The sequence below is a fragment of the Geosmithia morbida genome (genome assembly GCF_012550715.1).
Source record: "Geosmithia morbida isolate 1262 chromosome Unknown scaffold_1, whole genome shotgun sequence".
NCBI lineage: Eukaryota > Fungi > Ascomycota > Sordariomycetes > Hypocreales > Bionectriaceae > Geosmithia > Geosmithia morbida.
In genome coordinates this window covers 943,638-958,612 of record NW_023336188.1, presented here as the reverse complement: position 1 = coordinate 958,612, position 14,975 = coordinate 943,638, and the positions used below count along the sequence as shown (strand labels likewise).

The 14,975-nt window shown below is 56.6% G+C and overlaps 6 protein-coding genes across 6 annotated transcripts; 2 read left to right on the top strand and 4 right to left on the bottom strand.

Annotated features, from left to right (window-relative positions):
* Positions 1-249: 249 nt before the first annotated feature.
* On the bottom strand, positions 250-1,961 carry GMORB2_1042 (beta-apo-4'-carotenal oxygenase; the record flags this gene model as incomplete). Its single annotated transcript, XM_035463024.1, has 2 exons — positions 250-665; positions 761-1,961. 2 exons carry the CDS (start codon positions 1,959-1,961, stop codon positions 250-252), a joined length of 1,617 nt encoding a protein of 538 aa, XP_035324448.1.
* Positions 1,962-3,483: 1,522 nt separating this feature from the next.
* GMORB2_1041 (small subunit ribosomal protein S35) lies at positions 3,484-4,880 on the bottom strand (the record flags this gene model as incomplete). The annotated part of the gene is made up of 2 exons (XM_035463023.1): positions 3,484-4,073; positions 4,220-4,880. 2 exons carry the CDS (start codon positions 4,878-4,880, stop codon positions 3,484-3,486), a joined length of 1,251 nt encoding a protein of 416 aa, XP_035324447.1.
* A 406-nt stretch (positions 4,881-5,286) lies between these two features.
* Positions 5,287-6,105, top strand: GMORB2_1040 (beta-1,4-N-acetylglucosaminyltransferase; the record flags this gene model as incomplete). The annotated part of the gene is made up of 3 exons (XM_035463022.1): positions 5,287-5,593; positions 5,682-5,820; positions 5,919-6,105. The coding sequence occupies 3 exons, from the start codon at positions 5,287-5,289 to the stop codon at positions 6,103-6,105; spliced, it is 633 nt and encodes a 210-aa protein (XP_035324446.1).
* Positions 6,106-6,273: 168 nt separating this feature from the next.
* GMORB2_1039 (WD40 repeat) lies at positions 6,274-8,259 on the bottom strand (the record flags this gene model as incomplete). The annotated part of the gene is made up of 2 exons (XM_035463021.1): positions 6,274-8,025; positions 8,146-8,259. 2 exons carry the CDS (start codon positions 8,257-8,259, stop codon positions 6,274-6,276), a joined length of 1,866 nt encoding a protein of 621 aa, XP_035324445.1.
* Positions 8,260-10,187: 1,928 nt separating this feature from the next.
* On the top strand, positions 10,188-11,004 carry GMORB2_1038 (GPI anchored serine-threonine rich protein; the record flags this gene model as incomplete). Its single annotated transcript, XM_035463020.1, has 3 exons — positions 10,188-10,316; positions 10,526-10,587; positions 10,728-11,004. 3 exons carry the CDS (start codon positions 10,188-10,190, stop codon positions 11,002-11,004), a joined length of 468 nt encoding a protein of 155 aa, XP_035324444.1.
* An 879-nt stretch (positions 11,005-11,883) lies between these two features.
* GMORB2_1037 (ADA HAT complex component 1) lies at positions 11,884-13,827 on the bottom strand (the record flags this gene model as incomplete). Its single annotated transcript, XM_035463019.1, has 1 exon — positions 11,884-13,827. The coding sequence occupies one exon, from the start codon at positions 13,825-13,827 to the stop codon at positions 11,884-11,886; it is 1,944 nt and encodes a 647-aa protein (XP_035324443.1).
* Between the last annotated feature and the right edge of the window lie 1,148 nt (positions 13,828-14,975).

Below are 14,975 nucleotides of genomic sequence, written 5' to 3'. Positions count from 1 at the left end.
AATTTTTTTTTTTTTTTTTTTTTGGAAAAGCCAAACTTTGTCTTATTCCTTCTGTCAAAATCAAGACCTAGCAAATTCACCCGCATGTCCATCCCATCCACTCAAGGTACCAATACAAATTACTCCCCCTCTCAAAAAAAATTTGACCTGAGAGACACATACCCATACAGACACAGAAGAGAAGGAAGAAAGAGAAGAAGAGGAAGAGGAGTACCCGCCCACAGCGGATACGCTCCTTTATCCTCTCACCTATTGTTGGATCAGCCGAGACCGCAGTCCGGCTAGCCCGATGGCTAAGAGAGCAACCCATCTGACCAGTGTCCCCTTTACCCCCTGACCACCCAGGCACAGGATGAGCGACACCCAGTACCGGAAGCCCTTGACCACGTTGCCCTGGCGGTCAAAGTTGATGCTCCTCGAGTTCATGTACTGGTAGCGAGACAGATCCTTTGGCGAGTAGGGCATGTAGCGAACGCGGAGGAGGGCGTCGGCCCAGGCGGGCACCTTGGCAATGGTGCGCTGGTGGCTGAAGGCCTTGAAGGAGTAGTAGCCGTGGTAGGTGCCGTTTCCGGACTTGCCGACGCCGCCAAAGGGCGCGCAGGGGATTGAGGAGTGCATGTACGAGTCGTTGACTGTGGCTCCACCCGAGGTGACTGAGTTGAGAACTATTTTGGCATGTCGTGTCAGCACATTGTCCCCTATGCTTCCCTCTCTCCCTCTCTCTCTGTTTCCTCATCCGAGTACGTGGGCGGGAACTCACTCTTCTGGCAATCCTTGTCGTTGCCAAAGGCAAACAGGGCAAGGGGCGTAGAGTCGACCTTGTTGGCAAGATCGATGGCATCGTCGAGGCTGTCGTACGGCACGATGGACCAGACAGGACCGAAGCTCTCCTCCGTCATCATGCTGTCGTTGATATCTTCGGTGAGCACGACGGTGGGTTCGATGAAGAGGTCGTCGGCGTCCATGGCGCCGCCCATGACGATCTTGCCGTTCGAGTTGTCGACCATGGCCTTGATGCGGTCGAAGCCGGCCCTGTTGATGATGCGGCAGAAGTCCGGGCTGCTCTTGGCGCCGCGGGGCATGAAGGACCGGTACTGCCTGTTGAGCTGGCCGATGAAGGGGCCGACGAGGGAGCGGTCGACGAGGGCGTAGTTGTGGGAGATGCAGACCTGACCGCCGTTGAGGGACTTGCCCCAAAGGAGGCGACGGGCGGCGAGCTCGACGTTTGCGCCCTTGGCGACGAAGGCCGGGTTCCGGCCGCCCAGCTCGAGCAGGGTCGGCGTCAGGGTCTCGGCCGCCTTCTGGGCGACGATGCGGCCGACGCTCCTGCCGCCGGTGAAGACGATCTTGTCCCACTCGAGGTCCAGCAGGGCCTGGGACACGGGCAGGCCGCCGTTGACGCAGGCGTAGCACGACCGGTCCAGGCGCTCGACCACCTGGCGCATGGCCATGGCCGAGTGGGGGGCCGACTCGGACGGCTTGACGAGGACGGTGTTGCCCGCGGCCAGGGCGCCCACCATTGGCAGCAGGGTGAGCTGGTAGGGGTAGTTGAAGGCGCCGATGACGAGGACGGTGCCGAGGGGTTCGGTGCGCTGGCGGTGCTTCATGGGCCAGAAGCTGGCCGGAACGCCGACCACGGGCTGGTCCCTGGACCACTCCTCCATGTTGTCAATCATGTCCAGGCACTCGCTCTTGATCCACGACGTCTCGGTCAGCACCGTCTCGTGCGGCGCCTTGCGGAAGTCCTTGTACGCCGCGTGCACCAGGAGGGGCTCCAGGTCGACGACGGCCCAGTACAGCTTGCGCAGCTGCTGGATGCGGAAAGCCATGTCCTTCGTGCGGCCGGCGCGAAAGCTCGCGCGCAGCTCGGCATGGCGAGGGCCGATGTCCTCAGCGGCCGAGGGCTGAAAGGGTGGGAGCACAAGGGTAGTGGAGGTGCTGTCTTTTGTCTCGTCGGCCATGGTGAGGTATCACAGGGTTTTTTTTTTGGGGGGGGGGGGGGGATGGGGAAGATGAAGGTGAAGAAGGAGAAGGAGAAGAAGATGATGATGATGACGATGAAGAGGTAAAATGTGATGAAACGTCTTGTAGCTGTGAGGATGAAGAGTGTTGAGAGAGAGAGAGAGAGAGAGAGAGAGAGAGAGAGAGAGGTACGAGTTGAGTTGAATGATGTCAGTAAATTAGAAGGGATAATAAAGAGAGAAGGGATAATGAAAAAGAGAAGGGATAATTGTTTAAGAGAGACAAAGAGGAGGAGAACAGGTCAGTGCCACATCCAAGCTGCGACCGAGCTACAGTACCACTAATAATAATACTACAAGTACTCTAGCTCAGTCGGACGGACTACCGACACTTAGCGTAACCGATGGACGGCTAGCCGTCATCATATTGTCAAAGGACCTGGAGTTCAAATGTACAGGTATTAGAAATGTGCACCTGCACAGGTAGAACAGGTAGATGATATTATCTTGTCTCACGCTGCCCCGACGAAGGCATGCCGGCCCTTTCTCCAGAGCAACCAGCCGCCACCACAAAAGTTACAGGTGGCTTGCAGCGTCGATGCAAGCCTCGCGCGCACCGCCCAGGGGAGCCCCCAGCCCACTGGATCGGTACGAGTAAGTGCTGTATCGCTGTATCGCCGTAATGAATTAGAATGATACCCCTTAGCGTCTTGGGGTGGGTGGTACTGGTCCCCTGACAAAGTTCTAGCTGGCCTGCCGGTACAGATTACGGGCCAGGCTCCAGGGAGCTCCAGCGATCTCATGAGCGGGGGTGGTCCGGCAGCCTCGGTTGGACGGTTGGACAGTCAGTCAGTCAGTCAGTCAGTCCTTGACGTCGTAGTACTCTCTCTACCTGTATCCCACAGGCCATCACATTGACCTGACTGTTCAGACTGGTTCGCACACTCATTGCCGAGGTCCTTATCTGACGTCACTCTGCTTTCTTCTTTTTCTTCTTCCTTTCTTCTTGTTCTTTTCTTCCCCCCTCCCCCGCCTCTGAAATTCTGATCCGTGGAGGAAGTCCGATGGGGGTAATATCATCTACAACTCTAGCACTCTGTCGGGACAAGCTAGATTCCTAGATTCCAAGACTCCCGAGTCTCATAATGGTGAGGAGCCGTGTTCACCCGCACGTACTGTTACGCCATTTTCTCAAGATAAAGAGCTACCAGTGTTTTCTTTCCATCATTGAATTTTATATATGCATCGTGAAGATAGTACACACACACACACACACGCATCCTTTCCTACTACTATACAGGTTTTTTTTTAGAAATCCCCCTACACTACTCCCTACGTCAGGTGACCCTCTTTTTTCCCTTTTGGGGGGGGGGGGGGGGGTTGGACGATCTCATCCGCTGATATAGAACACACAAACATGATGTGATACACACACAAAAAAAATGATTTGATACAGAGAGAAGCTCGCACGTCATATGCAAGCCCCTTCAACCGTCCAAGCCTCCTGCCAGAAGGACCCAGTCTAGGCCCTGACCTTGGACCTAGCATTCGACTTGGCGGGGGCAGCAACGGCAGGCTGTGCCGCCGCCTTCTCCTGGTCCTCCTTGATCTTGCGGAGGAGGTACCCCTCGATGGCCTCCTTGCCGTCGACGACGCTCCCCGCCTGAGCACGCTGGACCTCGTCGAGCATGAGGCTCTGGCGGTTCTCGTCGAGGAACCTGCGCCGCTCCTCGGTCATGAGCCAGGCCTTGGGGAAGCGGGGCTTGGGCTTGACCACGTGGTGCCTGGTGTCGAGGGGCACGTCGGCGAAGGTGTCGGATCCGTCCTTGGCTGAAGCGATGAGCCGCCCGACCACGTCGGCCAGGTGGCGCTTGTTCTGGGCCGGGTGCTCAAAACCCTCGAAGCTCATCTTGACCAGCTGGGTCTCGGGGTTGTACCGCGTGCCCGCCAGCTTGCGCAGCTTGTCCGCCTGCACGGCCGTGAGGCCCAGGTCGTCAGGGGAGAACTGCACCACCACCTTGCTCTCGGCCGGGTGGGACTCGCCAAAGTAGGTTGTGTATCGCCATCGTAGGACCTGCTTGGACGTAGGGGGTTCGAAGGGTTTGGCAAGTTCTGTGTGGAGGTAGTCTTGTTAGCTTTTTATTTTTTTTTTTCATTTCTTTTTTGATTTTTGATTTTTTAGATTTTAGATTTTTTACGTATCTCCTCTCTCTATAGAGAGGATACGACAAGGAGAGGGAGAGAGGGGGAAAACATACCGGACAATAGAGGTAGCTCATATACAGCCCGTCGAGCATACTGCCTCATCTCCTTGATCTCTTCGAGCTTGGCGTGAGCCATCTCTGTCATGTCGTCCTCGTCAAAGTCCTCGACCTCCTCGCAGTCCATCTCCGGGTCATCCTCGTCGTGCCACCAAGAGTTCTTGTCGACCTTGGTCTCGTCCAGCTGCGCCACCCAGCGCTCAAACTCCCTCTCCACCCTGGGCGCCATGGGTCCCTTCTCGGGGTGGCGCGACACGAACTCGTCAAAGTCGCGGTACCCGTGCTCCTTGGCCGTGATGTCCAGGATCTCGAGATTCTTGAATTCGGCCGCCGCGTCGGAAAGGGTCATGCCGGGAATCTGCTCAGGGGCCGGGGGGACGACAGGTGCAGCAGCAGCAGCAGGTGGCGATGAACCTTGCTCCTCCTCCGATCCATTCTTCACTTGCTGCTGCTGCTGCTGCTGCTTCTTCTTCTTCTCTTGATCCTTTGGCGGCTGCTCCCCTTCCCATCTCGACATCGTAGTGGTAAATTGCCGACGATAGGTGGTGGCTGTCGATCTGATAGCGATACGCTGCACCGTGTTAGCCCTCGGGGCGGCCTGTCGGCAGGCCAGGGCGCACAGGCGTGCGGCAGCGCTTGACGTTGAATTCGATGCCATTGCGCGTGCGGGGACTGATATGGAAAAGACGGGAGGAGGGGGGTGGAGGACGTGGGACAGTCGACACGCAAACGATCCGTGCCTGTCCAGGTTTGGGACGCGTGACCGCAGGGACAGAGGCACAATCGCTGTCCCAGCGAAAAATTTGGGCCGGGGAGAAGCGAGTAGCAACAGTTGGTGTTTAGCCGATGTTGGCCCAGGGGGTCAAGTTCAGGTCAGGACTGCGACCCTCGGGATCCGCCAGGTACGTACCCTTCGACTCTTCTTACAACAGACTCTCACCTTCAACAACTCTTCCCATGCCATTGGAATGAACCAAACTGCCTGGATGTATCTGACAATGACTTGATCACATCTCGCTGTCCCTCCCCACCCCGCCTCCTTGCTCTCCCAGCACTCTCCAACCATGGCACTCCTCCCCCGAAACTGCCTCGTCACCGTCGGCGCAACCGTTGGCTTTCGAGACCTCACAGACGCCGTGCTCGAGCCCTCATTCTGGGCATACCTCTCCGCCAAGGGCTTCACCAGCCTGCGGATCCAGTGCGGTCCCGACGTCGGGTGGGCGGAGGGGAAGCTGTCCTCGCGCCTGCATCTCGTCCCGTCGGGAATGACGGTCGAGGTATTCGGTCTCAGTCGGAATCTGTTCGGGGAGGAGATGATGGCGTGTCGACAGAGCTCAGAACGCCAGATGGGGCTGGTGATCTCCCACACCGGTGCGTCCCGTCCGTATCTCTCTTTCCTCTCCCTCCCCCGTAACAAGAGACAGGTGAGATTTCTCTGCTGACAGAGTCACGGCAAAAGGCACCGGGACCATCCTCGACGCCTGGAAACTAGGTCTTCCGCTCATCGTCGTTCCTAATACCAGTCTCATGGACGATCACCAGACTGAGTTGGCAGAGCACCTCTCTGACGAGGGCTACACCATAAAGAGTACGACGCAGTAGGTTTATCTCCATCCCCATCCTTCATCTATCCACATCTATTCACCCCGTTCACCATCCTTCTCTTGGATCCTGTTTTTACCCTGACATATGCCAGGCGCCACCACCTCCAAGAAGCCATCGATAAGGCGGATCTGCTCTCGGAGGAGAACCGGACGCGATGGCCGTCTCACGACCCCTTTGCCGGTAAGACCAACGAGACCAGAGCCGAGACCAGCATAGGAAGCATCTGGGGTATCGGCCCCGCTCAAACGGAGCAGGCGTCCCGGATGACGCATGACTAGGAGCTGGGATCCAACTGTACGATCGCTGTCGAAGGATGTCTCTACATGTCAGAGTATGTGACTTGATTGCATTGTAGACGACGGCATGACCTCTTTGTAATCGCTCTTTCTCATCAAACATGTGGACCGAAATCAAGAGTCTCTAATTTCAAAAGGAATAACAAGAGATCAAGGCAGATCCTTGACCTTCCAAATCTTGACCGCCGCGTCACCACCACCACTGGCCAGCGTAGCTCCATCAATCCAGACGACACCATTGACGCCGTCCTTGTGCGCGTTGGCCGCCTTGATCCTCTTTCCCTGGAGCTTCTTCTCGAGACACCACACAAAGAGGTTAGTATCCAGGCTGCCGCTGGCGGCGTAGGCGCCCGAGGGGTCCCAGGCGATGGTCGTCACGCGGGCCGTGTGGGCGGACCAGCGGTCCGAGACGAGGCCCCAGCCGCCCGCGGCGGCGTAGACGTAGATCTTCCCGGCGGCGTTTCCGGCAGCGAGGTGGGACCCGTCGCGGGAGAAGGCGAGGGCGGAGATGGTGCCGGTCGGGTTCGTCAGCGTCTGGACCTCCTCGAGGCTGGTGCCGGAGCCGGCGGCGTTGTAGACCTTGACAGAGTTGGAGTCGGCGCCCAGGGCGAGGGTGGAGCCGGAGACGGCGACGGAAGAGGGCGCAAAGGGGAGGGAGTGCTCCCTGACCAGCTTGCTGGCGGCCGAGTAGACGGCCAGGCCGGACGAGGTGGCGACGTAGACGGTGCCGTCGTCGGACGACACGGCGGCATCCTGCGGCTGGGCCGGCAGCCTGGACTCGGAGTCGCCGAGGAAGGCCCTGGCCGACTCGTCGACGACGCGGAGCACGTCGTCCCAGCCGACCGTGTACGTCCTGCCGGCGTGGGCGGCCAGGTGGGCCACCTTGTTGGTGTGGTGCTGGCCGTCGACGGCGGCGGGCGTGCCGGTGCCGACGTCCCAGTGGCAGACGCGGCCGTCGAAGCTGCCGGACCACAGGGAAGTGGCGGGGCCGGCACCGTCGGCAGATCCGGTCCCCAGGGCGGTGATGCCCCTGCTGTGGCCCTGCACGACCCTGACGGGTTCGGGCTTCCCCTCGTGGAGGTAGGACAGGTCGCCGTCGAGGTTGACGCTGATGATGAGTCCGTCGTCGCGGCCGTGGGGGATGACGACGCCGACCTGCTGGTGCGATACGGCGGCGGGGCCGTCGCCGAAGGACCAGGACTGGACGACGGACCCGGCCTCGACGTCCCAGAGCTTGACGGTGCGGTCGGCGCTGGCGGTGGCGAGCCTCGTCCCGTCCTGGGACCACGACGCGGCGAAGATGCTGCCGGTGTGCTCGCCCTCGCCGATCTGGCGGGTGGGCTCCCCCGTCTTGCCGTCGTACAGCTGGATGCGCTTGTCTGCGCCGACGGTGACGAGCGCGGCTCCGTCGGGCGAGTAGGCGGCGCCCATGACGAAGTTGCGGTGGGCGGCCACCTTCTCCTGGAACTTGTAGGGCGTGCCGTGGTAGAAGACCATGTTGCCGTCGTCGCTGACGGTGGCGGCGCGGAAGGGCCGCTGCGGCTTCATGGCCACGGCGTTGACCGACTTGGCGTGGCCGATGATCTCGCCGACCGAGTTGCCGCTGTCGGCCGTGATGCAGCGCCCGAACTGCTCGCGGCCATCGCCGACAGCTATGACCCGCTGCGACTCGCCATCCCAGGCGACGTCGTTCAGACGCCCGGCTATGATCTGGTACTCCTTGCGCGAGGTGCTGTCGATGTTGTCCGGCTCCCACACGTGCAGGATCCCGGACGCGTCACCGCTGGCCACCTTGAAGCCGCTGGGCGAGAAGCGCGCGACCGTCGTGGCCGAGTTGTGGCCCGTGTACTCTTTGCTGTCGGATGGGTCGTCGATGCTCCGCACGAATATAGATTTACCGGACTAATAATATACGTAATCGTAAGCAAGGAAAACGAAAAAAAAAAAAAATCTCTGGAAAAAAAAAGAGAGGAAGAAGAAGAAGAAGAAATTCTATGGAGCAAAGTTTGGGATCTGGCCTACGGCATAAGCTATCCTCCTGCCCTTGGGGTCGGTAGAGAGCTGCGTGGGATGTCCACGGTTGGTAGCCGGGACGGCAGCGAGGATGCGGTCAATCTGGATGGAAGGGGTTGCCATGCTGCGGATGTGATGAATAAGGGGGTCAAAGACGTAGAAGGAGGAGGGGGTCTTGTCAATGATCACAGCGATGATGAGATCATGAGGGCGTTGTTGAGGTTCAAGATGGAGGGGTCGGACTGTTTCTAGCTGACAGCTTGTTTGGGCGGTGGGGGAAGGGGAGTGGGGAAGAGGGGGAGGGGAGCGTGATGATGAGGTACGAGCATGTACGCAGCTATGAGAGGTGGTAGCAGCAGCAGTGATAGCGGTAATAGCAGCAGTAGCAGCAGTAGCAGCAGTAGCAGTGGTATAACTACCTGTAGCAGCAGCAGCAGCAGCAGCAGCAGCAGTACGGGTAGTAATATACATGTAGACTGTAGACTGTAGACTGTAGTAATAGCGAATCAATGCTATAATATCATGTATTAGAGTATTACTATTAATAACACATTACGAGTAATACGGCACTTGCATACTCGTCGTACTTCGTACACAGCACCTCATCAGCAAACCGTGGAATATCCGTACGAGAATGCGTGTAAAAAAAATTGAAATAAACAAATAATTTTTCAATGATACGAGCGTCGAGCGATCCCCATCTGGCATCAGCGCATATAATATATATACGAGTCAATCGATATACGATGACTGACGGATCACGGTGTCCCCCCGACGCACAGGGGACGAGCACAGACAATGCCAATGGTGTTTCTTTTTTTTTTTCTTCTTCTTCTTTTTTCTTTTGAGCCATCAGCGCCGACAAGTCTCACAGCAAAAAAAGCCCCCCCCCCTTTCCCCCCAGGCTACTACGAGTACAATCCCAAGTCATGGCCGCAACCGTTACTCTACTGTACGAGCAGCAGTAATAATATTACTATATACATGTATATATATATCAACATACTCGTACATTTACAGATGGCTGTAATCGTACCCTCGTACTCTACCCAGATACATTTGCCTAATCTCGTAAAAATACCAATACCTTGCCGAGCAGTACATGTACTCTATCCCCGATGAATCATTGATAGTCCCTTGCCCTGTCTCACTCCCCCCAATCGACCCCAGGTTGACATGTCATGATCCCTCCCTTTCAATGGCATATGGCATGTGCAGCCGCAGCACTGATATTGACATGCACCATCATTACACTCATTCATTTCTTTCTTTCTTTTTCTTCTCTACTAGTTGCATTTCTCTTCTGCTGCCCCCGAAAAGTATTACCTACTAAAGCTGCAAAAAAAAAAGAAGAAAAAAGTGAGACAGGATGTGCTAGACAACAAACACATGCCTCAAAATCCCTTTTCTTCTTCTTCTCTCTCCCCCCTCCCCCCAGTCTGTCTCTGACCTCTCTGCTCTCTGACCTCTCCCCCCCCCCCACCCCCCATCCTTTTGCATTTGCTCTGCTTTGCAGCCCGTATTCCGTTCCCGTATCCTCAGGAACTCTCGGATAGACTAGACCGTATTATGATACGGCGTACCGTGTCGTATCCCCCCCGACCCGTTCACATCCCTCTCCGGTTGGCGGGGTGCTTGCCTCTTCTGTACCTCGAGTAATCTTGTCCTGTCTTGGATACGAACAAGGGGGGAGCTATATCACATGGCGTTAATGCTACTGGACCTGGACCTCTACCGCGTATCTGTAGCGAGGGCGAGGATAAAGGACTTGTCGTCGTATAGAGTTTATACGGGAAATAGTTCGGACAATGTACCATCCGGGAACGGTTCATCGGGGAGGAAAAGGGGGCAGACGGGAAGAGGAGGAGGAGGAGGGAAAAGATAAAAAGGGGTGTGCCCTCATGTGTCCCGCGGATTCTTTCTTTCTTTCTCTTCTCTCTTCTCTTCTCTCCTGTTCTCCTCTATCCAGTTCAAGATTCAAATTCAACCCATCCACATACTTGTGCGTGTGCTGATCTATTCATTGTTGATCCCCCAACAGTCACCCCAAAATGAAGTTCTTCATCCCCCTCGCCATGCTGGCCGCTTCCGTCGCCGCTCAGACATCAACTGCTTCGTCTGATGATGGCTGCCTTGCTGAGAACATAGTCAAGAGCTGTTTGACCTCGGAGACTGCCAAGGTGTGTTTTTTGACTGTTTTATTATTTTTACCCTCTCTTTCTCTCCTTCCCTCCTTCCCTCCTTCCTCGTCTTTTCCCTCTATATCTTGTCCATCTCCCTTTCCCCCGCCTTCTCTCTCTCTCTCTCTCTCTCTACGCACACACACACACACACACACACACACACACACACACACATATATATATATACATTGCTAACAACTCATCAGGCCGACGCCTGTAAATCATCCGATTTTGAATGTCTATGCCGTGCTTACGAGGCCATAGCAACGTGAGTTTTTCTTCTGTCTTCTCTCTCCTCGTTGCTATTGTCCTCATTCCTTGGTCCTGTCCATCTTCCCATCCGAGACAGGAAAACGGTGAATGAAGACAGGAGGAATACGCAAGAATACTGACGCACAGAAACTTCAGCTGCTACAACAACTGCCCCGACGACCCCCGCGCCGCATCGACAAAGAACCAGGTCACCCAGTACTGCTCCCGCGTCACCACGACGACGCCCACATCCACTGGGGCGGGCAAGACGACGTCGACGGCCGAGGTCTCCTCTTCCTCGACCGACGACGCCGCCACCGAGATCTTCTCCTCCGCCGGCGCCGAGCCCACGACAAACTTTGCCGCCGAGCTGGCAGCTAATGCTCCCGGCATGTTGGTCGGTGTTGCCGGCGTCGTAGCTGCTCTCCTGTGAGGAACGCAGGTCCAGCCCTGCCATCGAACCTTGTCCGGCAACCTTATAGCACACCACCATCACCACCACCACCACCGCAACCGCCATGGTCCACAACAACAGCGATCACGCAAACAAACGTCTTATATAAATCGTACGACTTATTAATAGTAGTAATAATTAGTCATCTTCCATGATCTAATCAACATATCACAATTTCATATATCAAGACGCGAACAAGTAAACAGAGTGAAGATTTCTCATTGTAGTCGTACGCTGTTTCGTACGATTTCACCCCGTCCCTCTTCATCATCAAATGCTCCGAGAAAAGAAGGATGAGAGCAAGAAAGAGAAGAAGAGAGAGAAGAAAGGAACCCATTGTAACCCGAAACCGTCGCGCCGCCAGAAGCCATAACCGCTGTAACCCAAGAAGAAACAGAAATACATACAATTTTGTAGAAAGGTTGGAGAAAAAACAACGTTGAGAAGAAGAGATATTGTTCTACACGCAAACCACCCACCCTGTGCCCCCCCCCCCCCCCCCCCCCCCCCCCCCCCCCCCCCCCCACCAGGAACAGCAAAATACGCGTCCCTCCCAAGAGGAGAAAGAAAAAGAAAGAGCCCGATGTGTCATTTACTCCATCCTGGATATGAGAGAAAGAGAAAGAATCCCATCCCAGGCATAGCGGGGATGGAAAAAAAAGTATAAAAAAGTAAAAAAGATAAAATAGTAATAAAGTTGAGTAGTGTTGAAAGATGGTAAAGTCGAAGGTGAAGAGAAGTGATTATGCAAGATGTTGTAGTGTTTTTCGTCTTGGTTTGGTTGTTGGCTGTTTAATCTTGATAGTTTCGTCAATGTTCTTTTAAACTCGTTCATGCAAGTCGCGAGGCATGAGCCAGTCATGCCTTGCGCTTCCGTCTCTCGTTGCCGTTGTTGCCCGTCACGGCCCCGATAAACGAGACTCTCTGCTTGGCATCTTCCCTGCCAAGTCTGACGGCGCTCGACACTCCTGTCGAGGTCCGTCGGAGAGTCCGGTGAGGGTGGTCGCCGTCTTCGTCCATAGTGATGTCGGCCACGTCCGACAGCGAGTGCGCGTCTTCCAGCTCCTCGCCGTGGCCCGCGTCCGACGATCCCTCGTCAGAGTCGTCGTACTCTCCGTCGTCGCTTACGAGGGAGGGTGCGTTGTTGGCGATGAGCGTCGTCGGGCTGAGCGAGGGCTCTTCCATCTCGGCATCCTCATCAGACGACCCGTGCCTGTTGCCGCCGCCGCCGTTGCTGTTGCCGTTGCTGTTGCTGCTGCTGCTGTTCGGTGCCGGCGAGTCCGACGTCTTGATGCCGTGGGCCACCGCTTTGCTGCTGATCGGACGGCCGGTAGGTGTGGGGGTGTCGGCGCTCACCACCGGCACGCGCTTGACGACCGGCGTGCGGGCAACCATTGCGGTGGCGGCCACGGGCTCGCCGTCGTCAGAGTCCTCGTCGGGCGTTATGTCATCCAGGGACACACTCGTCTTAGCATCTTTGACCAGCTCGCGCAGGTTTCCAGAAAACTTGCGGCGCTGCAAGAGCCGCGACAGGTGGGGGGTCTCCGAGGACGCCTCCATCTCACCAGCAGTGGCCCTCGGTCTTTCCACCTTAACCTTGGTGGCGGTGGGCTTGGAATTCGGGCCGTCCTGGCTGTAAACCTTGATGACGTCCCTGAGTCGAGCACTGAGAGAGGCGCACGCCTCGTTGTAAGTCATGTCGGTCCCACCAGACTTGACCAGGGGGTTCACGACACAGCTCTGGCGAGGAGCCGCCGGCACCGGCGCCGGTATCGGTGCAGGTGCAGGCGCAGGTGCAGGCGCAGGCGTAGGCGCAGATGCAGAGGTGCGTTCCTCGGCAGAAGTGGCACTACCGGTGCTGCCAGGCTCGGGTGACTTGTATGGCTGGCCACACTTGACGGCGGCCTCCTCGTGGCTCTTGAAGTCGCGTTTGTGGGCAATGCGGCAGTGGTTGATGAAACCCTGGGTGCTGGAAAAGTTCTCGCGGTGGCAGTCGATGCACACGAGCTTGACAACCTGGCCGTCAGAGCGCTTGAGAACGCAGGGGCCGGCAGTGGCCTTGCGCGGAGCTTGGCCAGCCTGAAGAGCCTGCAGCTTGGCCGAGGGCGCGCTCCGTGACGGGCGGCCCCTGGAAAAGGCCGAGGGCTCGCCAAAGCTATACCTGGTGGTGCGGCCCTCGGCGAAGGAGGCCTTGGAGCGCGACGGGTCGGCCTGTTGCGCATCGTAGTCAACGCCGTCAAAGTCGCGGTGCGGGATGAGCCAGCGCTGGTAGTGGCGCGAATATGGGCCGTCGACCACCCCGTAGGGCGGCGCAAAGGTCGGGACGGGCTCGTCGGGCCGCTGCAGGCTGTGGCCTTTGCCGGCACTGATGTCGAGCATCTGCTGGGGTGTCGGGCAGTTGATGGGGTAGGGCTTGAGGTGGACGCGTCGTAGCTGCTCGAGGGCTGCCTGGCATTCGGCTATGCGGGTGTCGATGAGTCGCTTCTCCTCATGCTTGATGAGGATCTGAAGCTGAAATGCGCTCTCGATCTTGTCCTCGGCCGAGTCTAGGCTGTCCATGACGCTGCCGGCATTGTCGATCTGTTCCTGTATTCGGTCGCTGAGTTTGGGTCGCTTGGGCAGGACGTCGGCGGCCTGCGCGTCGTTGTCTATGCTGTCGGCACGCCGCCTCTTGGAGGCGTGGACAGCGCATGCATCGTCATGTGCGGCGCTGACTGTGTAGCCGGCGGTAGCGTCGAGCGTGTCGCCTAGTTCAGTGGGCTTGCCTCCCCGGGAGTCAGAGGACCAGAACCTGCTAAACATGGAGAACGGCTCTCAGTCGCTCTGGGCGGGTGGGTGTCCAACGCGACGCAATGCAACAAGAGCACACAAGAAATATATGCTGGTGCTGCGACGGCGTTGCAGGGCGGTAGCGTTTCCGTTCGGTGTTGTTATCTCAGGTGGCGGAATAGGGGTTCGAAATGCGACACGACGGGAGGGACGGGATGGCGGAATGCGATTGCGCTTGGGTGCGGTGCGATGCGATCGGCCGCGCGCAAGAGCAGGCAGCAGGGGTGAGGGAAGTGTACGAGTTTCGGAGAGAGTGTTGCTGACGTAAATGTGCACGGACCAGGTCCAAGGAATAAGGTCCAAGTTTACTCCGGTGAGTGAGTGGCACTGAATGGTGGCACCAAAGTGGAGTCTGGGAAAGAGGGAGAAGAGCAGGGGGGGACGCTAGTCGGGCAGCTTCCTCCTGGTTGCCTGAACTCAGAATAGGAGCTTTGCGCCAGAGGGAACCAAGGAGAAGGAAGGGGAAGAAGGATGAAAGAAGGTGAGCCAAAAGTGCAGAGATGCACGGAAAGCTCTCTAAAGGAGAAGAGCACGATGTGATTTTCTTTTTTTTTTCTTTTCTCTTTTTTTGCTGTCTTTTTTTTGTTCTGTTTTGGATGGGAAAGTGAGGGGGTAAAAAAAAGAAGATTGGTGACAAAAGGTTATAGTTCTGGCTGTGTGGTTGTCGGCTAGAGTCTGTCTTGAGAAAGAGAAGGAGGGAGGGAAAGAGAGAGAGAGAGAGGAGAGAATGATGGAAAATGAAGGGGAAGGAGGAGAGAGTGAGGGTGAAGGGGGCGTGTGTGAATGCTAGGAATGAGAGTCTGTCGGGTGGAGTTGCAACAGCCGTCAGCAGCTGTAGGGAAGGAGACACTGGGACCTGGCGGGCAAGAGAGAGAAGAAAGGGAGGCGGCGGCGTCACTCACTGCAGAGAGAGAGAGCCTGGGGGGCACGTACCTTGGGTGACGGTTATAAAAGGAACCCTGTTAAGGGAGGTGATACAAGCGAAATCACAAACAGGGAAGGATTAAAATTGTGAAAGAGAAGAGAAAACACTCTTTCAATATTCAGAAAAGGGTGTTGCTGTTTGGTGTTATTTTGTATGTTGGAAGTTTGATTCTAATTTTGATGTTTTTTTGTTGGGC